General features: G+C 50.5%; 1 protein-coding gene across 5 annotated transcripts in view; it reads left to right on the top strand.

Annotated features, from left to right (window-relative positions):
* Positions 1-26,308, top strand: part of LOC105181690 (SAM and SH3 domain-containing protein 1) — a 388,936-nt gene that overhangs the window by 352,466 nt on the left and 10,162 nt on the right. For all 5 annotated transcript variants that reach the window (XM_025306536.1, XM_025306535.1, XM_011138643.2 and 2 more), the window contains 5 exons: positions 17,626-17,787; positions 18,173-18,229; positions 23,284-23,350; positions 25,021-25,192; positions 25,516-25,744. In XM_025306536.1, coding sequence (XP_025162321.1) covers positions 17,626-17,787; positions 18,173-18,229; positions 23,284-23,350; positions 25,021-25,192; positions 25,516-25,744 — 687 coding nt within the window. The remainder of the gene's footprint in view (positions 1-17,625; positions 17,788-18,172; positions 18,230-23,283; positions 23,351-25,020; positions 25,193-25,515; positions 25,745-26,308) is intronic.

The following is a 26,308-nucleotide window of genomic DNA, read 5'->3' as shown; positions in this document are numbered from 1 at the left end:
ACAATATGTCTCTCTCTCTCTCTCTCTCTCTCTCTCTCTCTCTCTCTCTCTCTCTCTCTCTCTCTCTCTCTCTCTCTCTCTCTCTCTCTCTCTCTCTCTCTCTGTCAAGTTATCAATATTAACTGTCGATATTATTTGTCCGCTACTACAAAGTCGAATCTTCCATCTCCAAAAATTCCTCGCGTTCCCAGTTGCAGCGGCAAGCGTCGACGCGCAATATCACGCGCGTTAACAGGGCCGTTCGCTCTCTTTCTGATGAGGAAGTTATTTAATTAAACGACACTTGACTCTCCTAAACCGTCACACGCAACTGTTAAGCCCGCGGCGGATGATACGCGCAGAGAACGCCGGCGAATATTCCCAACCACGCATCGGTTTTATCGCCGCGTCAGGCTTTATCCCGCATCTCGCATTCTATCGCGCAAACTTCCGCAAAGTTGCACCATCTTGCGACACTAATTGGAGATAAGAAACATCGACGGTTCGTCGAATGGCTTTTGAAACGGCGAAAGGGATTCTCTCGTTATGTCATGTGTCGTCGACCAACTTTTGTTTCCGTTTGAATCTCGAGCTGAAATCGTTCGCGCTTCCGAATTTACTCCCTATTAACGTTCGTTGGCAGAATTTTCCTCGTGAACGCGAGAGCTGCACTCGTTGGTGACATAACCGAGAATAGAAAGCAGAGGGCCAAAACATGTGTGGCAATATTAATCGCTTTTATTTTTATCAAAGGGAGATATATTCCACCGGTTCATCAAGGAATTTGCGTTTGAAAGAGAACCAACTAAATTATCCGGTTCCGCGGGGGGAAGTGGGAGAGAGGATTATTCCGATAACGCGAAATTCCACGGAAATATTTTTGTTTAAATTGGAACGATGAGTTCCCTCTTTATGAGAGCTATATCGCGTTACGCACAATGGAAAGCGTGAAATTCGTCGTTGCGCGTCGTGAACTATATTTTAATGGAAAGTACCTCCGCCGCGCTCTTTATATGCCGTTGAATTTTAATCCTTCGGAAGTTACAAGCAGAAGTTATAAGCGGCACGGTTGAAAAGAGTTTCAAGCCCCGGAAGCACTCCTCGTTTTACGCGCGATGCCATTTCGGAGCGGATATTTACGTCGCGAGGGATGATTACCATGATGGCTTTTCAGACTTGTCAAGTCGTAAAAGCGGCGGCGCGCGCGCGTATCAATTGCACGCGCGCCGTCATCCGAACGCTTAGGCACGACTTTTATGGACTTTTGCATGGGGCATTATTCCGAAACAACGACCCAATTCAGACACGACGTAAACGCTGCTTTTTATAGGCACTGACGAAATTTCATACGGCGCTCTCTCTCTCTCTCTCTCTCTCTCTCTCTCTCTCTCTCTGTGCGCGCACGATCGCGCGCACCCGCACGCTCGTCAAGCCCGTCCGCGGCACGAACGCTCGTGCCACACGCGAGGATTAAGATCGCGTATGATAAATACTCGTCGCCGTTGACGATCTCGACTTTTAGACCCGTGTCGAGTTGCCTGAATCGTGCCTCATGTGAGATGCCGGGAGTCTAATTCAGAGTTAGCTGCGAGTTTCATTAATTTAATTTAATCGTCATTACATAACGTCTCAGGTATGATTGGATTGAAAAAAGTTCAGAGCCGACTTCGAATTCAAATCTGATATTATAGACATGGATCTCGACCTCCTCGATGAGAAATATAAAGAAAAGCAAAACTCCCCGAGCGGAGTTCGCTCGTTGCGAGCGAAAATGTCGTGGGGGAATTTTTCGACACGACTTCCCAGCCGGAGTTCCCGCGAGTCGTCGCGACGGGAGGAGAATCAGCCGTGTCGTTTTCGCGGAGACGAAGCGCCGTCGTCACGTGGGAACTGTGTTTCAACGGCGTTCAATACGATAATTCATTAGCGAATCGCGTGCGACCGGAACACCGCTCCGTGTCGATCACGCGCACGCACAGACAGCGGCACGACGACGACGACGACGACGACGACGACGACGATGACGAAAACGATATCGATTCCCCGGGCGATCGCCGCCGCAGGCCGTTCACGTGTAAATGTATACTAATGTAAAACCAGATGGTACGGAATAAGATAAGAACTGTCAGGCACTTCTCTTTATTGGGATACCATCTAGCCCGGTTAATCAAATGTGCCTTCGCGGAAAGAAATGAACATGTTGAAAATTATGGGACGTAAACACCGAGCACGAGATCACGCCTGCCGAGGTGTAAACATCGCCGAGGTCACATTGACGAGGAACGCGGTCGCTAGAATTTTTGCTATTTTCAAAGCCGAAGCACGAGCATGAGAAAAAATATGTCGGTGTATATCGAGGAAGAGACTGCCGTAGCAGTGATTCGTTAAATTTTTTCAAACTGACACTGCGCATAAATATTATGCACAAAATATCAGATTAATATTCGTATAAAGTGTTGCAAAAGAAAGCCAGCTTCAGTGCAATCAATATGGTTTTTCATTCGTCAAATATATATCTTATCGATTATCGCTCTCAAGGTTCCGCGGAATATAATTTTTCGCAGAATAAATATTTCCGCAATAATTAGAGAGGAAGCAAACAGTGCTTCTCGCAATTCATACTTTTATTAAACTAGATATGAACGCATATTATCGCGCACTATTTTTTATTATCTCTGGCCGAAAACCAATGCGATTTATTTATGAGCATGCGTCATAAAACATGACGCTTTCTGAGCGTTTGATCTGCACACTCACCGACTTTCGTTGATTCCTGTGACTCTGCATCCGTCCAATGCGTCTCCTCAGCATTCAGGACAAGTTTTTTTTTTTTTCACAATATTTTGTCGCTTTTTCTTTCTCTTTGTTTATCTCTTCTCTTTCATTAATTTCGATGGGATTTAACGAAAAGAAAGAAAAAGAAAGGCGAGACAAAGAAGCGCGTATATAGTCGCATTTAAGACACGAGATTTTTATCCCAAAAAGAAATAAACACGATAAATTGCAATGTTCCGAAAATGTATACGTGAGACGCGATTCGCGTAGAATCAATCGCGAATGAAAATTACGACGTTTAGACGAGAGAGAAAAAACGAAAATGTTTTGTTTCGCGAACGATAATTCGAAAGAAACGCACGTCTTGTTTCGTAAGGACTAATTTGTAATGTAAATGAACGGGCGTACCAAATTTATCGGTAATTTCAAATGAAATATTATCGCTTCTGACACGCGTGAAAAATGTAGAAAATTGATAAACTCGACAGACATAAAATTTATCAAGCCAAATAAGATAAATAATGGTGAATTTCACGTGCGATGGCGCAATTCTGAACAAATTTTACACACATTACACACTACTCGAAGCAGGAGTTATATTGATTGAATCGCAGCAAATAATTTTCCATATCTTGATCTCAATATAATAACAAACTAAAGCAAACTATTTATATCTGTATCTTCTAATGATTCAGAGTAAATATAAAAGAGAGAAATATATATTATATCTTAAAGATTCTGTTGTATAATACGGTCATTGAAAGACACGATCTCCTGATTATTTCGAGCAACGTGTGAAAAAAGTATAATTAAATCGCATTGATTTTCTCGAGATATCGCAAACACCCATCACCATAAAAATGTCTTTTTTTCTCTGACTCACCGATACACAGCAGCCAGAGTCAGCCGCGTTCTGCTGCGGATCTGTAACAAAAAATATAGTTTCGTTGGTTAAACCGTCAGGTTAAAAGTTAGATTAGGTTGAGTTCAATTCGCGGAAGCGCGCGCGCGCGCAGATACAAACGTTGATCCTTTGCCATTGTAATTCAACGGCTTTTATTCCAATCGCTCGGTTTTCGATCGCAATAAATCAAGGAAAAATGTACAAACGATCGGTGAACCTCACCTTCAAGCCGACTCTGCTCGGCCCGAACCGGAACCTCCGGTGCGGCATCGGCGTCCGTCGAAACTGCGTCCCGATAACCGCAGCTACCGCGTGGCTGCAAACTCCAGCAGATCTGTAACAAAAAACGAGTTTCCTCATTAGTATTACAGCGACAAATACGCCCCGCATCAAGAATACGAAGACTCGAGACTACAAATTAGCTACTTCAACTTAACCAAATTAACCAATGAAAGTTTACCTTTAAAGACCATGAAACACTGCTATTGCTCAAGATGCTCCGGATCGTCACACGCACACACACACACACACACGCACGAATATTACACGTTACACGCGCGCGTACACTATGATCGAGCGTGAAAATTCGGAAATTATTACGCGCGGCGATCCGCCGATCCGTCCGCCGCCGCGACGTAAACAATAATGGAAACGGTCGCGGCAGTTGCGTACTTATGAACATGTTGTTTTCAAAGTCGCGCGACCTTGTCCCGCCGGGACGCGTCTCAGAGAGCCCGTAACGTTGTATAAAACTGACCTTCTTAAACAAACAGGTAAAAAGAGACGCCAAGTACACGCGAAACACGTATTGTGTTATTTTTAGAAATTTAAAATTATCTTTTTTCTCGAGTTATATATGTAACATAAAATTTTACAAGTAAAATTTATAACCATAATAAAACTCTACAACACTACTTTACAAAAGAAATGATATAAACGGCAATGTTTACGCTTTTAGTACTGTGCTTTGTACCTGAGCGTGTATCTTTGAGCAATGCAATTTATTATTTTCGTTATACAAGTAACAAGTTTGTACAAGTAAAACTTATATCTCTGACAATAAATTCTTCTATTGAATACTATAATAAAAATAAAACTCTACAAAACTGTTGTACAAAAAAATGATGTAACAAAACAATAGCATCAACTGAAAAACTCTACTCAACATCAAACTCTGCAAATGAGAGCGATTTGCAATCTGAAGATACGGTGCACAACGTGTGCACACGAGAGAGAGAGAGAGAGAGAGAGAAAGAGAGAGAGAGAGAGAGAGAGAGAGAGAGAGAGAGAGAGAGAGAGAGAGAACGAGAGAGAGAAAGGGGGTGGCGACGATGCAAAAAGATATTTCGAAAAAGCCGCTTATCGAAGGTTTCCGCCCGGATTAAAGCTGTTTGCCCGCAATTCATAAACATAGCTGAGCTCACGAGGAACGACTTCACTCGGATGGCGCGCGCCATCGCGCCGGATATTGCCCCAACTCGCGTCGGATTTGCATTTTTTTCATCGAAATGAGCTTAACTCTTATTTAACACAGCGAGAAATATCGGCGCCGACATGGCGGCCCATGCGCCACCTCCTCCTTCGCACCGGCCACGCGTTGCGATATTCTCGCTCCTGCAGCGCCCTCCCCCACGTGCGATTACCGTAGCCGTAAAGTGAGTTTAAACACAAACGGCTGTTACATTCCGTCGCGTTTTACGTCGAGCTCCAGCGAAATTAACGCGCGGCCGTGAAAAATGCTTGCGCGTAATCTCCAGCGATCTCGTGTATCGCGCACCCGGATGGGAAGGGATTCTTACACGATCGTTACGCGACTCGCTTTCTCGGGAAAAGCAATCAGAAAGAGAGACGGGGGAGACCTACGAATATGATTAAAAAATGATGATCTCGCGATTATTTCGCACGAAAGCACGCCTTCCAGATTCTCTCGTCGTTCCGATGATAAAGTAATACGCTCACATCTACGCACTCCCCTCTCCCCCCCCTCTCTCTCTCTCTCTCTCTCTCTCTCTCTCTCTCTCTCTCTCTCTCTCTCCTCTCTTTTCTTCTCTGACGTTTCGTCGTATTATCAGCGCTACGGAAGAACTCCGTAGAAAAGACGGGTGCTGCGCGCGCGAGAGCCCGCCTAAACGGCCCAAGTTTAATTAAACTGATTGCAAGCAATTACGCGTGTCATTACGCGAGGCGAGAATATGCTCGCGCGACGTCGAAGAGATTTTACAAGCGGTGCAAGTACCGGCGCCGCCGATGAGTTCCCATCGGAGAACGCGTCGTAACGACAGAGGCACCAGCCAGCACACGCTATAGCAGGAGGAATGACCGCATTTCGCACGCAATGAAATCGAAATAAACCACAGCGCTTTCTCTCTCCCTCTCTCTCTCTCTCTCTCATTATCATTAAATTAGATCGCGGTCGGCGAAGAGCAATAGGAAGAAGGGCGGGCGGGCGGGCGGGCGGGCAAATACAACGGTGGAAATTGCGTTTTCTCTTATGCAGCGAGAAGATTTCCGTGTTTCGTGCGTCGACGGTGTACGCCGGAAGAAATAACCTCGCTCCCCCCTGGCCGTCCCTGTTCATAATTAGTCGGGGTGAGTCTCGAGCTTTTCTGGCACTAACGAAAAATCCTCGCGTTAGCCGAGCGGAATGACTGCGAGCTGCACGGCTTCAGGGCGGCGGCGGTGCGCGCCTTCGACCGCGTTCTCTCTTCCGCGCCGCGAAGCTACTTGCCCGATGAGAGAACGCGAGGGTGTGGAATTTGCATGAAATATGATCGGCATGCGGCACACATCCGTGACGTGCGCCTTCCGCGTCGCGTAAAACATTTTCACGAGGGCCATGGCTCTTTTCACGACCTCACCGTTTCATTTGCATCGAACGATGCATATACCCTTCCCTCAGCGCATCCTATTCTTGCCCATTCCTCCCCCCTCCCTGGAGGAGGGAGGAGGACGCGTTCGATCATGTTCGCGATGTGAGCGCGTGGCGAAATGCGCGTTTACGCGAAAACGGCGTTTTCGCAGGTCGATATAAATTGCGCGCAGGCGAGTCGATTCGGTGAGAGAATCGATTCAATTCATTTTCCCTTTTTTGATTTTGTGACTCTGGCGTCTACCTCGGTGTCATCGATGTGTGAGTTAGACTGCCGCTGGCAGTTGTACCTTGTGACGTGGTTTATACAGCAAAATATACACAGTCGACTGCTCGTAGCTTCTCCTTGTCATTCACGCGTTATCGTTGCGTCGGAAGTTCGCTCAAGCTGCTTCAAGCGCGGATCTGGATCGCATCGGGCGACCCCCGCTCGATGCCGAGGAACTTTTGTGAGCAACTTTTGTGCTGCGAAAAAGTGTTTCACGGGATATATTCCGCGGGATACTTTGCGGAAAGGGTAATTTGCGCAAGGCGGAATTCACTCATGAATGCCTTCGTTATCGCGTAGAGAAATATCCAATACTTGAACGAGCTTCCGAAGCTTCCATCGCGTTCGCATGCTCCCCCCTCCCCCCCGCCCCCAGTTCACTAAATCAGCGAACTTTCCGCGAGCACTGTCATTCCGGCGAGCCGCGTATTACAGTCGCAAACATCTCTCAACGATGCGACGCGCGCGTCAAAACGACATCGAACTGTAATCCGCGCATCGATGAGACCCGGCTGGGACGCGAAAGGCGAGAGGGCGGAGGGCGGGGAAAGTTGGCAAGCGCTGTGTTCCCGATATACGACAGTTAGCATACGCGTATCTCCCCGCTCGCACGGTACGTGTCCATTTACCGCCTTTACTTTCGTCCGTATGCACTTGTCTCTCCGGCTTCTCCACCGCAGGTGTCGTCGTTTTCAACGCACCCCATAACGCCCGGGACATAACCGAGACTCGTTTCCGCCGTCGTTAGATGCCAACGACGTAACGCCCTATCTCGTTAGCTAAATTTTAGACGAGGCAGTCGGTTTGATGCACGGAGCTGCCACTTGCCGTTTCCACGAGCGCTATCTCCTTCCCGGGTTAATGACAGTCAGCCGGCGACTTTTCCAGAGGCAGGCGCACTGCTTTCGAAAAATCAACATCGCGAGGACTGAAGCTCTTTTTCTCTTCTCTTTTGCGCGCGCGCGCGTTCTCGTCTCTGCTCCCGTTTCCGTCCACGCGTTCCAGCGTTTCGCTTCAGCTAAAGACCGGTAAATTAATCACGGAAAAATGCGAACTTGGCGAGCGCGACGACTCGGAGGAACACTTTCGAGAGAGAGAGAGAGAGAGAGAGAGAGAGAGAGAGAGAGAGAGAGAGCACTTGCACCGACTTGGGAAGTCGGACAGAGCGAGTATCTCGGTCGCTTGTTGCTCGTGCTGCCCACTTCTTCTCTCATTTCTCGCTGTCGAACGAGCGCTATTTGTCGTATCGCGGTGAATTTATCGACATATGTTTCTCGAGGACGCGCGCTGCGTACGTTCTCATTGGCTCGCGCCTCTCGTAAACTTTTGCGTATCCTTCGCGCGTCGACGAGAATTCTCGATCGCCTTCGGCGCGGCGTGTCTCCCGCAACGCGCGTTCGTCCCGGATAGGGTGACCATATGTACTCTTTTTCAAGGTGGTAAAAAGAGTACTCTCTACTTTTTACGTATCGTACTCTCGCATGTACTCTTTTTTCGTAACGTTAATTTATACTTTGTCGATAATGAGCAGAGAGCAGACTTTGGTGACGTTTTCATCACTCGCAGCATTTGAGCGCCGCGCGAGCGCCAATACCGATTATGCGTAGAGGTTCTACACTAGTTACTATAAATCCTGCAGCACAATCGACACTGGCGCGCAGCGCTCTGCGGCGTTGCGAGTGCGGAAAACGGCGCTGATGTTCGCTCTTTGGTAGACGACAACAGTGAAAATCGAAATTGTCAAGCGATATACGGAATAGCGCAAAATATAATTATAAAATATTCTAATAATACAATAAAATATATGTGTTCGACTAATACTTCTCGGTTTATTCAGTACCCACTATGTTTCGTATGTTTAAATATTACATATATCTAGTAATCCATTGATCATTGTCCCAGATAAAACACAAAATCATTTTGACGTCAAAATGACATAATTTTTATATTATTTGACATCACCTTGACTTTTATATGATTTTGTGTTCTACTTACTGTACTCTCTTGGGACCGTAATTAATACTCTTTTGTGCACTTTTTTTTACCTGTTTTTACTCTTTTTTTATGACTGGGATATATTGGTCACCCTAGTCCCGGACGAGGAATTCTTCGCTACCGCGAGCGAACGAGCGAGCGCGACTCCGAGTCGTTGTTATTTACAACCAACGCGCGCGCGCGACTACAATATCTCGCGGCATTTGTTAAGTCGAGTTGCTGCCTCGTCGAGTCGCCGAGGATACTTTGTCAAGGCGCGCACGGCCGCGCATTCTCTCGGGCAAATATTCGACATTAAGATTCAAATGAGCGAATAATCGGGCGAATCCCGCAGGACCCGTTTCCGCGCTTAAACGCCGCCACGGTCGAGAAGCACGTGAGCGCATCGACCTATCGCTCGCCTGTCTGTCCGTTATAAGGTATGCCTTTATAAGGGGCACAATCCGCTGACTGTGCACATATACTCGCTGCAAGATGCCTGCGCCAACACACGCGCGCGCTCCCCTTATTTCGCCTCTCGTGAGGCGCCAACGGGAAACCTCACGCGATCGCGTTGGAAATCCGACTTTCGTTCGGTTAGTTAATTAAGTTCGCGATTACTGCGCATCGCCGCGGCAAAGCCCGCAACGGAAAATTCGCTGCGAACCACGCGGGATGTGAAAAAAGTTAATTGCAGAGTTTCGAGGGAAGGAAGGGCGGGAATTTCAGAGAATTCCGCCGCTGATTGGCGTGTCTCGTTTGACTGACGAATTCGCTGAAGCTCGTCGCAAATCGGATCGCTCGGACGCGCTCAAGTCTCGTTTTCTTACCGCCTTGAGCGGCAAACCGGGCATCTTTTGCAATAAAAGTGCACACGAACCTCGCGCAAATTTCGTTACCGATGAGCCGTAGACGATATAACGACTTGGTTTATTGGCCGGTTGAATGAATAATTTACTTCCATCGGACACGATGGAGCGAGAGAGACTCGACGGAAAAATCGAATGGAACTTTTCGACTGCGCCGATAACAATTAGCATTTAAATAGAAAAACTTGTCCGAGCACTTGCGCGAGCCCGCGCCAACGATTTAGGTAATGCCGCGGAAATTCTCTCCGTCGCGCCAAGCGTTTGCTCCTTCCCCGCTTCTTCATAGCCTGCTTGATATTAACGTTATCAAAAATCGCGGCTCCTCCGAGGTATCACCTCGCGGCCCGCGAGTTCGCCAAGTTGCGCCAAGTTGCGCGAGCCGGCCAAGTTTCCGCCAAGTCGACTAGCTCGTAAATAGCAACTTCCGCGGCGGCCGCGTCGCGAGGGGGAAGATCCGGTCGCTTCGCACTCTCGGGCTCCTTCGCTGTGCGCGCAATGATATTATTGCGGCCCCGATGCCACTTTTCGAGATAACCGCAGCTTATAATCGCGCGCGCACGCCGCCGCCGCGAGAAGTAATCTCGCGCGCGAGAGCGCCGCCAAAAACGACGCCGCGTCGCGTCGGATTAAGCGCGGATACACGTCTTCCGGATCCGCAGCTGTCAGCGCGCGCGCGATGTATTTGCGCGGCCCAGGATTGAATTTTGTCGAATAGTTACAGATTTATACGCGGTGCACCGTGGATCTCGCGATGCGCCAGATAATCTCGTGCCGCCGCCGCTCCGCCCTCAAACTTCGCTCAAGATTCACTGCCGCGCGGTTCCCGCAAGCTCCATTTATCTTGTAGCGCGTGATATGTGCGATATTGCACGCAGTTTCCAATACTTGTCGAGGGGGCGAGTCGATCCCTTTCCCCGGGACATCTCATCCGCGAGCCGAACGGAACGTATACGACCGCGCCCGCCGCGCCGGAGGGGTTTTGCTGTCGCCGTTCGCGCGACTAATCGACGTAAGTCGATTTCAACGGCGCGAATGCACTGCGAGCTTAATTAAAAACAGCCCACGAGGCGCTCCCCCTCTCCCATCAAGAACTGTGAGGGAAGCGCGAATGTTGTCTCCCGTTGAGGCCGCGTCCTTTCCCCGGCTCTGCCATTTACACGCCAACGGTGACTCCGGTCAATTTTCTCGCGGCCGCCAGAAGCTCGATACAATCCCATTCCGCTTAACTGGCGCCATCATTTCCGTGACTGGAATGTATACCGTTCTCGATGGCCGCGCGCGCGGGGCCATCGAGAGGCGGCTCCTTGGTGATCCGACATTTATCCGCCGCTCGGCTCCGGAGCCTCGCTACGGTAACGTCACGTTCAAGCCGAACACGTCGATGCGCGGAGATACATTTCGACGCGGAATGTGCGGCCGCGCGTTCGCGGTTGAGCTCGCGAGGAGAGCGAGAGGGAGGGAATTCGGCGATGCGCGGGCGCATTTTACGTTTCAATTACTCCGATAATAGTCGCCCCGTCTCTACTACGATGGCCGGCGAAACCGCGGCTCCGCCGCGGTTTCGACGTGTCCGAAGTCACTTGGTCTCGTCGATAAACAGCGACCACCGGCGCACACCGCAACGTATCCCGCACGCGTTCCTCACCTCTCCCACTTGGCTTATGTAGGTGCGCGCTCGTCGATACCGAGCCAGGTTGAGACCGTCTCTCTTTCGCTCTCTCCGTCCTTCTCTCTCCCTCGTCGCGCGCCGGTACCGCGCGCGCGTTACGCCCGCTATTCGCTCTTACCTAAGTGCCGTGATTACACCCGTGACCGGAATCGAGACTCTCGCCGGGCTCCGGCACTTATCTCGTATCGCCGAGTATCGCCCGGGTCGGGGCTATTGCCAACGACGCTGCCTCGGCGGAATTCCAAACAGAGAGTCGGGCATCTCTTTTCGCGATGTATGCTCGTTCAACCGCGGCTGCTTAGGGACGGTGAGAACTGCCGGGCGAATGATCGCGCGCGCGGCTAGGCGGCGTCATTCCCAAAAGCGGAATCCATGATCGCGAGAGATCAATGTCAACCGTGTGTGTCTCCTTCAATTCCGCAACCGCGCGGACTGGTTTCGCGAGGGTAAATCCTGGCCGGTCCTCGAGGTCGCGTTAACCTTTAGAGGAACGGGGTGGCTCCTATAGGAGCCACTGACAAACTCGAAAACTCTACGCGACTTGATGGTTACATATACCGGGTGTTTCAGACAAAAGTTGTAGGGTATTCAAAGGATCTATTTGACTGACGCTATGAATTTGACCTTGGGATAACCTTGAAAAGTCCAGTCAAGATTAACATAAAAATCTTAAATGGTTACCCCAATTCTTTATTACATCATCTTTTTCTAGCAATGAATTTGAATAACTTTTGTCTGAAACAGTTTTTTATTTACCTAATATTTCTTGAGATATCTAAGGAAAACTTGATAACTTTTTCAGTATTTAACTCACAATATCTCGCTATTTGTCAGAAGAAAAAGTGGTGCTAGACTTTTTTGCTCTATTTAGCCTCAAGAATATGTTGTTCCAATAGCGCCCTGAATTTGGTTAATTTGATGATTTTGAAATTTCCGAAAATCAGCAAGTTAACAAAAGTCAGGGCGCTATTGGAACAATATATTCTTGAGGCTAAATAGAGCAAAAAAGTCTAGCATCACTTTTTCTTCTAACAAATAGTTAGCGAGATATCGTGAGTTAAATATTGAAAAAGTTGTCAAGTTTTCCTTAAATATCTCAAAAAATATTAAGTAAATAAAAAAATGTTTCAGACAAAAGCTGTTCAAATTAATTTCTAGAAAAAGATGATGTAATAAAAAATTGGCGTATCCATTTAAGATTTTTATGTTGACCTTGACTGGACTTTTCAAGGTTATCTCAGGGTCAAATTCATTGCGTCAATAAATAGATCCTTCGAAGCCCTACAACTATTGTCTGAAATATTTTTCTCTAAAATGTCGCGTTAACGAAAAAATCGGGTGACCCGGGTGGTCCGAAACACCCGGTATATATAAATTTTCCGCGAAAAAAATTGCAAATTTTGAAGGAAAAATGCCGGTTCTCTAAAGGTTAACGCGCGCGGTCATACGTGTACCCGGTTGGTCCCGTATCTACAATAATCAGCGGGATATTGAAAAATAGAGCGATTTGCCCCCGGCTCATTTGGTCGCTGAGAGCAAGGAGATAATCCCGCGAGTGGACCAACCAAGGCGGATCACCACAGGCGCCGCGTATTACCGGATTCGCGAGATCGCAAGACACATAATCGCGCCCAGCGCGCGCTATGACGCTATTAACAGATCTCCGCGCCGTATCTGCCCTGTACGTAGAGCCGCGCGATAAGAAGTTTCGGCAGCGGAGTCAATTTCCTTTGACACAGTTTCCTCCTCAGCTCTCTCGCCGACTAACGCCCGAGCCGACGCGACGTCGGAAAGCGAGCGGCGAGAAGCGAGAGAGAGAGAGAGAGAGAGAGAGAGGGAGAACGCGTTTTCGAGAACGGAATTTCAATCGCGCGCGCGCCCGTCTCTTTGTAGCCGAGGCGGCAGCGGGTGTGAATTCGCCGCGGATTTCCGCGGGCTCTCTCGCGTCTCGGCGAGTCTCTCTCGCGACTATCGCGTTTCCCCACGATCTCGGCGTTATTACCGGGAAACAAATCGCGGTAGTTTAACACCGCCGGCGCGAGCCGTTAGTCGACCCGCCGCCACCTTCGTAAATCAGTTCGGCCTCCGATAAGGGTCGAACACAGGGGAGACGCGCACCATCATCCCGAACGGAGCCCGCTGCCTTCGAGAGAGGGAGAGAGAGAGAGAGAGAGAGAGAGAGAGAGAGAGAGAGAGAGAGAAAGAGAGAGACGACACGATGAAGGTCTCTCGAAGTCGCATTCCGCGGCCCGCCGGCGTGCCCATTACGGCGATCCCGTGCCGCGGGGCGTTCCGGGAGAAGTCCTCCCCCCTGTCCCCCCCTCTCTCTCTCTCTCTCTCTCTCTACCCTTCCCGAAGAGAGTCAGCTAGATGAGCAGATTACAGGTTTCCCGGTGCAGGAAGTCGTGAGATGCTTAATTGCGTTTGTCACGACGCCACGTAGCGGCGTATCTATCTCGGCCCGAGCGAACGAGCGAGCGCGCGCGCGCGCGCACATTGCGCCTCTCGCCGGCCGCGCCGGAGCAATAACAATGCCGGGATAAATTAACCAGTAGGCGGCACACACGGCGCACGGCTGACTGAGAGCGGCTATAAACCGATCCTGTAAGGAGAGCCCGCCCCAGGTGGCCAGTTAACCGCTTAACCTTAAAAAATATATACGTCGCTCTCTCTCTCTCTCTCTCTCCTTCATCTCGCTCTCCGCTTTTTCCACCCTCCTCCACCCCCCGACGCAGACCCTCGAGACGACCGACCGACGGACACGACGGAGGTTCACCTCCTCCTCGTTCGCCAACCGCTCGTCCACCTTCGATCACACACACGACACCGGTCTCCATCCCCTCGCGGACCCACCCTTCTGCGCTGCTGACCGAACCAACGCCTGAAACCACCACCACCACCCCTTTCCTCTTCGCCCATACGTGATACGCGCGCACCGCGCTGTGCACCGTCATTTATTCCGGAGCGCGCGGCGTAGCGAGGTACGGCGGCTTTATTTGTGACTTACGTAACGGCGAAGGAGAACGCGATCGCTTAATCTCTCTTTCGCGCGCCGGACGGAAACGAACGCGTCATCTCGCAAGACGCGCGGGGCCCAGGGGGGTGCATGCAGCACGCGCTCGCACGGCTCTCGCCGTGGCTAACCGATGGAAATCGTTGCGTACGCGAACCCTCTCGCGATTGCGACATTTATTTCACGCAGACGAGACGCGTCGATATATCGCGCCTGATAAACGAGCGGGATTGTTTCTCGCAGCGACCGCTATTTGTATCTGTATATACGCGGCGCGGCGGAGCTCTCTCCGGCGCTCTCTCTCTCGCGCGAGGCAGGGGGAGAGCGAACGGCGCGCGTGGATCGCGGATCTCTGCTCAGACTCATCGCGCGGAACCGATTTCTCGCGCATACGGACTTGTACGTGATTAGCTTGGGAATCCGCCGCACTTGAACTCGAACATTGCATTAGCAATAGCGAGCGACTAGGAGGAGGGCGAAGCGTAGCGGCGAAGGAGAGCGCGAGAGGCGAGGCGGAGGAATCTTGTCAGGCCGCGAGTAGTGACGTAGCATCTCGCGGCGCACAGATAACCGCGCAGATAAAGAGATAACGCGCTTCCATGTCGCGCCAGTTGGGAACAATAATACGCGATAACGTCGTCGCATCTGAAGATTACATAGAGCGGCCGCTGGATTCGCGGATAAAGGATACGAGTTTGAGGATGCAGGATCTCTCTCGGTCGCTCTCGCTCTCTATCTCTCTCTCTCTCTCTCTCTCTCTCTCTCTCTCTCTCTCTCTCTCTCTCTCTCTCTCTCTCTCTCTCTCTCTCTCTCTCTCTCTCTCTCTCTCTCCCTCTCCCGCGGCCTACAAGCGTTCGGGGATTTCTTCGGTTATTCTCGCTGTCTCACCCGTCCGCCGCCCGTAGGACCAACGGAGAAAAAGTCAACATCGCGCGCCCGGTAAACAGAGAACGACGTAAATTCTCAGCCTTGTCTCTAGGTATTATTCAGGCTTAGTGGATGCCTACGGTCGCGAGCTACCGTGGAGAGAGGAAGCTCAGTCTTTGCGAGCGCAAACAAACGGTTCTAATCCGTTTAACATAAATACCACGTGGTTTAATTAAATCGCGCACCGCAAGGTAATCGTCCCGTAGCGCTGTTTGCAGAAGCGCCACTTTTTTCTTCCTTAGGCATCGAGATTACCGCGCGCGCGACGGATCGATATTTGTTCGCAAACAAGCTCCGAGCAAGCACCACCGGGGGCATAAGTTTCGGAGAGCGCGTGCGCGCAAAATGATACCTGGCAGGTTCCGTGACATTCGAGACGCGAGATTTTCGAAACGAGTTTCTCGAAAGCTGGGAAAGCGTCGGCGAGAGCGCGTTTGGTCGCGTTTCGATTACGTGCCGAAGCATCGTCCCCGACGTGACGTACGCGAGTTTGCGGCTTTACTGTGTTAATAAGTCGAGAAAAATTGCCGCTGCTGTTTCAAACGGAAACCGCAGAAGTGGTTTAATAAATTTGCGCAGGCAACAAACGCGGAAAGTATTCTCTGACAGAACCGTACATTCGGTTTTATTGCAGATGATCTGGTTCTGCGTAACACACAATGCTTCGTTTGTCACTCTCTCGTATTATTTACGGCGCCACAACCGACGCGACTTTATTAGACATTATCTGTAAAGATCGATAATAACTCGTTAATTGCCAGCGAGACGCGCGGAGCGCTCTCACTAGTTTATGCGCGTTCTCGCCTATATTTATTAGCATATTAATGTCTCTTTACGAGACTTATTTTCTTCGATAAATTGAGGAATTTTATGGAAGCAGTTTTGCACGTATCGTTTTGCAAGCTCGAGGCCAGGGCGGCGCGAAACGATCGAGAAGATTGCGGATCCCCGTCGGCAAATAATTCGACCGGCGAATAAAGTGAGAACCCATTGTTATTGCATGCAATTTACGGACGGCACTTCGTCACGATTTACAAGCTCGGAGCGCACTTAATTATCGGAAATGTAACACCGCCCCGTCATCTTCGGCGCGCCGACACAATCGATATCCCGCGGCCGAATTTTCCCCGTCATCTCTCCGGAACACTTGGACGCGCGACGATGTCTCGGAAAAAGAGAGAGAGAGAGAGAGAGAGAGAGAGAGAGAGAGAGATAATGCAATAATCTCTGCGAGCCGCATTCACGGGATATCAACGTGATAATTTTCGCCGTGAACTATTCCCCGCGTCAGTTTGCCGTAAGACGACGACGACAACGACGGCGGAAACAAGGAAAAGAACGAGGACGAAGACGAAGACGACGACGCGCTTAAAATGGTGAGCCAAGGGAGATGAATTTCTCTACTCAGGCTAATCTCGTAGAAGAGGCGCTCCTTTGTAAATACTTCGGAGGCTTTGTCTGAAGTTACCGCGGGAACGAAACTCTGAGGCTTCCATCTTAATCATTCGACTAACGCGGCGCTCGCAACGCCGCGGCGCCGCCCGCGTCTCGCCCGCCGCGATTAGAATCGCACGCTGTGTATATTTCTTCTTTTTTTCCCCTCACTCAAAATACACGACGGCGTGTATCCCCCTCCTGCTCTTTCTCTCGTACTCCCTTCTCCCCGCGGTAGCGAAGAACGAGAAAATTGACGATCTCCATGGCGACCCTTGCCGCGTCCTGAATATCTTATGCACGAGCCCCATTAGCGGTAGGAACGTCGCGAGGATAAATGGCGGCTGCTTTAAAGGAGCTCGACATTCTATAGAATGGGAGATGCTCTATGAAAGGGGAGCGCTACACCTTCATACAAAAATGTATGCGCGCGCGCGCGCAAGCGGATTTCCACGACGATCGTAATAAATTATTACGGAGATCTCTGTAACGATACACGTGTAATCAATGTACCGAGCATCCCGACAACGAACCCTATTACTTAGCGAGATTCGCGCATAAATTGAATTCCGGGGGAATTAATAGCGTGACGTTCCATCGCGAAACGGGAGAGACGTGAAACCGAGCGAAAAGTTTTCACGAAGAAAGACAGTTGGCGCGAAGTGCGATTTTGATATTTCTCGAGCAGAGATGTCTAGCCGGAAGGACTCGGGAATTTTGCACAACTGAAATATGCACGCTTAATCCCTACGCGTCTCGTCTATTTTTATCAAACTAAAGCAGGACATGTTCAATAGCGTCTACGCTTCCCTTGAAAATAATACGGCGAGGGAACTTCTTCACGCCGTGTAACTTTCATATTTTTGCAGTCGATTTCCAATCTGTCGCTCACAATAATAATTAGACTCACGCTCTCTCTCTCTCTCTCTCTCTGTTGCTTGCAGGTGGACACACCTGACAGTGTTTTGCAAAGCGGTTTGGGTCTTGGGCCCGACATGGGACACACGATACTTCGTTCGATGGTGGATCCCCGAGATTACGACCGATTGCGATACCTACAGATGAACGGCGGCCAAGCAAACAGTTTCGAGGAAACAATACAGAGGGTAAATTGCGTTTTTCTTATATATTTCTTTTTTGTGTATTTTCTGCGATATCGTTCAATCTCGTATTAATAAGAACGATATTGCGCTGCAGCGTAACGACGTTTAAAATCACTCTGTGTACGTTTATATAATTGAAAAGAAATAATCTCTCTCTCTCTCTCTCTCTCTCTCGCATAATAAAGATTGATAGCGAACAGAGAAAACAATTTGCGTCAGTAGCCGCGCGTGTAAAAGCCACTCTCCGGGCCTCGCGCAATCCATCGTGATCTACGAATTCAGTCAGAACGTACTCGCGAGAATCGCTCGCGAGAAAAAGTCGCTTCACCGCCGATAAAACCTTTTCAAACGAAACTTAAGAACGCTCCCATCGCCTTGCATTTTTCAGCTGAAAGTTCAAGAGGCGCTGCGCAAGAAGGAGCGAATCCACAAGGAGCACGAAGAGGTGAGTAGTGCCGCCTTAAGACACATCCTTCCCCCGATTCTGTAACGAGATCTTCGTCTTCGCTTTTTTTTGCTAATGAACTTACTCTCACGGCGGGGAAGGGAGGGACGAGATCTCCCGCGCGGGTTAACCGCCAGGGGGTCGCCGGCTGCTTCTTCCGGAGCGTTCCGTGCGGCCTCGTGGCGCGATTAAATCCGCTCGATCTCCCGGCGAACGGGCGCTTTATCCTTCTCTTTGCCCTCCTCCTCCTCCTCCTTCTCTCCCCCTCCCCCCCACATGGAGAATCGTCTAATGGCGCTTCCGCGAGAATATATCTCCCCGCGTTTTCGCGCAAACACTCACGTCTCGCGCGAACGACAATTTTCGTTATCGTGCGTGCCGATCGTGATAAGGATGGCGCGTCGTATCGCGATTAAACCAACCAACCAAACCACCCACCCGCCTGCCACGCCTCGCCTCGCCTCGCCTGGGCTCGTTTATTTTCTTCCCGCGATTCCCCCGTGCATTGCCCGGATCATCGGCAACCCTCTTCTCGTCGCTCCGACTGATATTGGCCCTGGGAGCCGGTGTCCTTATCCGATACAATCCTGCCTCCCACATCGGAATTCTCGCAGGACGAAATTTGCATGTATGCGCTATCACCAAGGCCGCCGCCGCCACCTCCTCGCGCCTCCTCCCGCACCCACCGGCACCCCCTTCCCCGCGATCCCCCTTACCGCCGTCGGTCTCCCCGTTTCACGTATCCACCCCGTCGCCGTTCACGTCCCGTCCTTTCGCGTCCTGCTCTTCGGGCTGTCTTTCTCGCCAACTCGATATCTCTTATTATGCAAAGCAGCCAGACCAGCGTGATATCATCATAATCGTCAATGCGTACCGCGACGTGCTGCGTCGTGAATTTCTTATGCGTGATCGCGGCGCGATACACTCGCGTCTCGCCGCGCCCGCGCCCGCGCCGGTGCGCTTTTCGTGCTTTTCTTATTTCCCCCGCAATGTGGCTTCGCAACGCGCCCGGTTCGCCCGGCTTTCCGCCTCGCGCTCTTTTTCTTTTTCTCATTTCTTTTTCTCCTTTTTTTTTTTTCTTTTTGGCTCTTGTCTCGTGCGTGCGATCGCGAGTCGCGCGGCAATCCGGATATCGCGTAGGTGTTTTCAGTATCGTGCGCGACGCGGAATCACCCCGCGTCTATCTTCCTCCCCACGTCGACATTTTATCGCGAGAAGAGCAAAAAAGTAACACGGTGCTGCAGTAACAACGCGAAGCAGTATATTTTTGCAGATTATGAATGAGGGACAAGTATATTCTCGTAATTAAGAGAGTTCGACACAAAGCAAGGGAGCTGGATTCTGACGTCAGATACACTACTCCATGTTTTTTCTCCGACCTTCCTGGCTGGTAATATTCGTGATCTATAGCAGGCGGTTGCCCGATTGAAATAAAACGAGGATGGCGAAAGAAAGGGATCGTGTATTTACAAAAGATCTTTAATTAGGGCAGTGCGGCATTAAGAGCGATAAAATTCGACGAACACGGGGCTTGAAAATTTTATGAAAAAAGCAAAGTTGAAAAAAAAAAGAATACCAGAAAGAACGTCGAATACGCAAGGTACGGGAATTATCAGAGCGGGATAACTTCGCGATAAAGTCCATTAGCAAACTCTTCGTCGAAGGGCTGTATGAGGATTTTAATAAACAACCCTTTCACCCGATCTGAACTCCTCCGAGATTAACTTCGCCAAACAATACCTCTTCCCCGTCGATTTTTGATGATAATCCCAGATAACTCGGTAAAAAGTTTATCGCCGTTAATTTATCCGCGGTATAAGGGAATAAAGGAGAGAGGCCGGGACAGACTAAATTAACTATAACTCTGGAGAGACATCCGGGTAACGGGGGGTAACGTCGTGCGCGCGCACGCGCGCGCGGAGCGGCTTTATTAAAAAATTAACTCCGTTAAAAAGTTAACCGAATGAGCCGTATGAAAGCCGTCGAAGTCCTCCTTACTCGATTACCTGTGCTCGTCCGTGCCCGTTATTTGCTCGGCGGAAGTTCGCTCATCGCAATTTCGTGATTACCTCATGAAGAAAAAATGAAGGAAAGAGACAGAGAAATTAAATATACAGAAACCACAACTGACCCAGAAGAAGATTTTCGACCACCTCGGGTGTGCGACATCGCACACCGCACAGTCGCGCATTGATCGTTCTGCATGAAAGAATCACGCGCGAAGAGGGAGCAGCGCCGGGAGAGACGGATTTCCGTTAACAGGAGGGAGGGAGGGAGGGCGTGCAGGCGCGAAACAGGTAACCCGAAATATCGAGCGTGTATGTGGAGTCCGGCGTGTGTAGAAAATAACACGGCAGACATACGCGAGAGGGAGCATCCTGTAAATTTTAAGGATACCCGGTAATGAGGGAAAAGTGGCGGTTTCGACACGTAAAACGGAACCGTTTCAACGCAATCACGTATACCGCGCGCGGTTCATGCATAAGTGGGCGCAATGCGTGCTATAACGCGCCGCTTCACGCGAGCGAGAACACTCGAGCGGGCCGCATTATACACGCTTCGCACGTAACAACATCAGGTCTTACCCCCGCCGCGCGGCGCAGCCGGCGAGCGACGGCCGAGTAGCGGCACTGCTTGGCTCGTTACGTGTATGTCGCGTATCCTCGCGAAAATTTCTCCGCTCGCGAGCGTTTGCCAAAAACTGCCCATTAGGAAAGAAGTGTGCGCGCGCGTAAAAGTGAAGTATCCCGCCGTAGTAGTAGGCAGCAGCGGTGGGGCGGACGTCGTTAGTTAGAGTAGCGCGGGCACGAGCCGAGAGTTTTAATTACGCAGACGTAAGCCCGCGGAATTCTACGGAGTTTAAAAGGGGGCGGGCGGGCGGGAGGGAGGGAGGCGTCGAGCCGAAATTGCCGAAAACTGGCAGCGGCGTTGCGGACCGCGCAAGAGCCCGACGAGCATCGACGAGGAGGAAGGAGGAAGGAGCAGCACTGGGAGGGAAAATTGGGGCGAGAATGAGAAAAGAGCGGAGGGCTGGCCGAAGGGAGACATAGGAAAGAAATAAAGCGGGCATGTTCCTTTTTGAGGCTGCGAGCAATATGGAAATAAAGGTCGGTATCCGTGTAAAAGTTTTAGTGTCATCTCTCGGTGGGTTTATTGCTCCCCGGAGAAGCTCTTCTCTCTGCTATCCTTCTTCCTTCCTTCCTTCCTTCCTTTCTTCTTTCCTTCCTTCCTTCCTTCCTTCCTTCCTTCCTTCCTTCCTTCCCTCCTTCTTTCCTTTTTCTCTTTCTCTTTTTGGAGAACTCTCTGCAACCTCTCGTGCCCTTTCTATTCTCCTCTTGCTCAAACTCCCCTCGCGCTCTCCACTTTCTCTCTCTCTCTCTCTCTCTCTCTCTCGCTTTGGCTTCTACTTTGGTTCGGTAGTGACCGACACAACCGCAGACGACCATCTCGACAACCTTCTCTCTTCCTCTTCTTCTTTGTCTTCATTTTCGCCATTCTCCTCCTCCTCCTCTTCCTCTCATCTTCTTCCGCCTCGACCGCTGTCTCAGTCTTTTTTTCCTCCCGGAAAACAACCGTCGGCCGGGCTCTTCCTCATCAGGACATTATTTTCGCAACATCCTGACCGATAATCGCTTTTCATTTTGTTCCGCCAATCGGCGCAAAAACCGCGATATATGTACACAGCTCACTTCTCCCTTTGTACCGCGCGCCGCCTCCTTCTCCTCCTCGTCTTTCTCACCGTACGATCGCGAGGTCTCAAAAACGTCGACGGCGGTGGTCCAGCGTGGCCGGATAACGACGATTATCCCCCGTAAAAGAAACAGCGCGCGCGCGCATGTAAGTTCCCGGTAATACCATTTAGATTACACGCGATTACGGCTACCGGTGGCAGGGGGGCATCCCTGGACATGAAATTCAGTCCTTAGGCGCGCCATTACTTCAATTAGCTACTTACGTTAGAAACGCAATTTGCGTAGAAGCGATACAAGCAGAAGTAGCTACAAAGTTTAATGAGATTCTGACATACGCTTGAGCAACATTTTATAGACTTAATAGTTACACGGCCCTCGCGGCGGGATTGAAGTTAACCGTTGCGCGTTTGAAATTTCGAAAAATTCACCGGACCAGAAGACGCGGGAGCGGTTAAGCCGTACAAGTGCTCGCGTGCAGAGCAGGCGCGTCGCGCTCTCGGGTAACAAGTTCTCCTCTTGCTCGCGCGGCGATTATGCAAAGCATCGTCTTGTAATATCGTGTACGTCCATTTAATATAACTCTCTCCGGGATATGTAAGTTTTACATTTAAAGATGCGCGGTCTCCTCGTGTTTTGTATAAATTTCCCGTCACGACTACACACAAAAGTCGCATCCCCCGAACAGCCAAACTATCGCTGGCGTTTTGTCTCCGCTGGACGGTTGGACGAATTTACTCATCGCGAGATTTCTTCGCCTAACGCGACGATATTGGCCCTCTCTCTCTCTCTCTCTCTCTCTCTCTCTCTCTCTCTCTCTCTCTCTCTCTCTCTCTCTCTCTCTCTCTCTCTCTCTCTCTCTCTCTCCAGGCTCCAGCACCTTGTACATATATACATATACACATAGATAGGTTTTACACGTTTCGAGATAGCGCGATAAATTCGACGCCGCGCACCGCCGAAACACTCGTGGCACTTTTGTTGCCGCGCAGGAGACTCCCTTCCGCCCGCATCTCACTTGAGAAAATCGCCCTCCTCTTCGCTCCTCCCTCTCGTTCTCTGTCGTCCGTTGCGCGGTAATTCGCGAGGGAAACAAAACTCGACGGCCGAGATAGACTCGACACGGGGCGTTATTACGCCCCGAAATGAACGATTCGACGCTGCAGCAACGCAAACACAATCATCCGTATCCCGCGATCAATCTTCCCGGACGTCCACTTCCAACAGCGACGCCAACGATTCTGCGGCGACTCTCGCGCGACATCCGAGGATATATCGGGGTCGCGGAGAGCGCTCTAAAATAGCACTTTTAATCGCGATGCCGGACGAACATTCACCCAAGACGTCGTCATTGTGCTGTTTCAGATACTGAGGGATATCCGGCAAGGTTTAATGCAGCTAGGACGAGACGGACGGGGTCAGCTCCCTGGGGGTAAGTACATCAAGGACTAACCTCCAGCTAGTTGTCGCCTCGTCTCCACCACGACCTATAACCCCCGCCCTGCTCTCGCGACCCAGCCGGCCTTTACTTGTAGGTGCGCGTACGTGCGCACGTAGCAAACGACGCGCGCGCCCGTGTTCGTGCACGTTGAACAAAACGCGCGCACGTGCCGGCGCCGGTATGAGAATCGACTCCCAAATGCCTGACACCTCGTACGTAGCCGCTCACTCTCGCGAGACTCATTTTGAGCATTCGTTTTCTGATGGCTCCCCTCGTAGTCTTTTTCAAGAAATCTCGTTCCCCATAGTCTCAGCAGCTTTCCGCGATAAAGTGGAAGCGCGCCGGAATGACACCTACGTCTCTCGCAAAAAAGGCGCTTGCGACGGAAAAGAGAGAGAGAGAGAGAGAGAGAGAGAGAGAGAGAGAGAGAGAGAGAGAGAGAGAGAGAGAGAAGAGAGAGAGAGAGAGAGAGAGAGAGAGAGAGAGAGAGAGAGAGAGAGAGAGAGAAGCTTTCGCTGTAAGCTTTGTCCGCAGCGCGCACCGAACGGGCGCGCGCGCGCGACAAAAGAGCCGGAATCCGAACGGTGTGATGTCGATGCAAGTGTTTGCGCGATAAAAGAAGTCGCGTGAGGAAAACTGAATCATCGAGAAAACGGGCGCGCGCGCGAGAGATCGACCGTATTTTTATTCTTTTTACATGTATATTATTTTCCGTTTTGTAATGTATCGTTATAATATATATTATAAATATCTTTCATAGTATTTTTTTTATAATATATTTCTTCTCCGTTTTAATTACGCGTTAAATGTCACTGCAACGGTAATCCGTTACTCATTTCCTATCATTATTATCACTTCCGAGTTCGCGATATAAGTTTGTCATCGAGCAATTTTACGTGCTTCGGTAAAGAAAATCCTATTGGCTATTTTGTTCTCAAAGCACGAATTTTTCCTGCCAATTCTGCTTCAATAGAGAGAAGAGAGAAATGTGTATTTTAAAAAGGAGCTGGGGAGAGATAAAAGCGTAAGAATTTACGCAACGACAATAATCGAAGACGAGGTGTGATGAATGCAGTGCGGCTAATGTGTGTGTGTGTGTGTGTGTGTGTGTGTGTGTGTGTGAGATTTCGCACGTTTCAGCGTGCGACGGAACATCCTACCGCGAGCTTCTGTGCTCTTTATTGTCGATTTATCACCGGCGCGGTGCTTTTATTTCCTATTCACAAAGGCCGCTGTGGCGTGGCTGCGTCGCGAAGCCCCTCGTATATGCGCGAACTAATCTTGTTATTGTTAGTACCCGCCACCTTCGTTTCCCAAACCCTCTTTGCCACTCCTATCTTCCTTCATACGAGCACGCGCGCGCACATACGCACGCTTGCGCGTAATTCCTACGACGTTTCTACAGCGAAAGCGGATCTCGGAATTCTTCAAGCCCGCCTCGCGCGTACGGGCGATTTAATTCGACGCGCGTCGTAATGTCGTCGATATGTACACTCGTCGATTTTAGCGCATCATCACGTTAAGGGGCGTGACAAAAAAAGGCAGTTTCTCCCCTGCTTTCGCTCCGCGAGAATCGCACCCATGTGCGAGATTCGTCCTTCGCGACCGTCGCGACAGCCGCAAGTTGCAAGAGAGACAGAACGAAACGTTGATTTTCGCAGATGATACGTACATGTACGACGAAGACGCGCGATGCGGAGGCGCTGGTGGTTTAGGCCCCGGACCAGGCGGTCAACACTGGTACGACGAACCACCTTACGAGTCGGATCCCGAGGACTTCCTCATGGGGGCTAGCGGTGGCCCGATGCCGACCGCCACGATCCAAAACGGAAGGTAATGTCTCCGCGATTTCAGAACACGCGCTTTCGCACTAGACTAGACTCGACTCGACTCGACTCGACTCGAGCTCGAATTCTCTCTCGACCTAACTGCCGTCGTACAAGCGCGAAGATGAGCGTTTCTCGATGCAATTAGATGCACGAATCTCTCTGTCTCTGACTTGCTGAGAATTTGCAAGATCGAGAACGCGGGTGTTCATTATTGCGCTTGAGACTGGCTCGAACGAGAATTGAGAGAGAGAGAGAGAGAGAGAGAGTCGCGTGCGTCGGATCAGTCGTCGCGTCAGCATTAAAGGGGAAAACGCGATCGAACCGCAGGGTATGCTTCACGCTGAACCTGAGGCCGGAGAACCGGGGCGAGGGTGTGATCTCTCTTCGAACAGCCGGCGACATCAGCTTGCCGCGCGACCGTTCGAGGAAAGGTGCAACATCGACGATGCGAGGTCTCATCGTTCCTCAGGGTCACAATAATCCACCGACGATTATACCCCTGACACACTCGAGGGCTTCTCGTGAGAGCGGAGATTATGCGAGTAGCGACGTGCAGGTAAGTCCATCGCGTCGCCGAGCAACGATCCGGACAGCCATCATGCGCGGCACTTTGTCGTTCTCGGGCGAAAGTCTCGCCGGGATTGCGCTGCCTGACGTTGTCGACAGCTGTATCGTCTCTCATAGGGGGAGAGAGAGAGAGAGAGAGAGAGAGAGAGAGAGAGAGAGAGAGAGAGCGCAGTTCACAGATTAGCCGGTGCCGTAAACGCGAGCGGCGGAACGTTTATACGTATTTGACGGCGGCTTCGCGAGCTCGCCGGCGCGGAGGTCTCGCTCTCGTGCAACCGTCGATAATCGGTGATCTCGATTGAGATTGATGATAATCGAGCTCACGAAGATCTCGCCGAGTGTACTTTCGCAATTCCTCGAGCGGTTCAGCCTCGGTCGCGCGCTCTCTCGGAGGAACGCAGTCACGTGCCGTTCCGTCTCGCGCGAGAGTTCCGCCGCTCGAGATTAACGAATTACCGTATACACCTCCCCCCCCTCCCCCCCCCCCCCCGCGGAGTAAGTGAGTCACGAAGCTCGTTAAGCGCCGCGCGGCGCTCTAATATTATCGCGCTCT

Source organism: Harpegnathos saltator, unplaced genomic scaffold (genome assembly GCF_003227715.2).
Source record: "Harpegnathos saltator strain DR-91 unplaced genomic scaffold, Hsal_v8.6 scaffold789, whole genome shotgun sequence".
NCBI lineage: Eukaryota > Metazoa > Arthropoda > Insecta > Hymenoptera > Formicidae > Harpegnathos > Harpegnathos saltator.
This window is presented reverse-complemented; position numbering and strand designations above follow the sequence as displayed.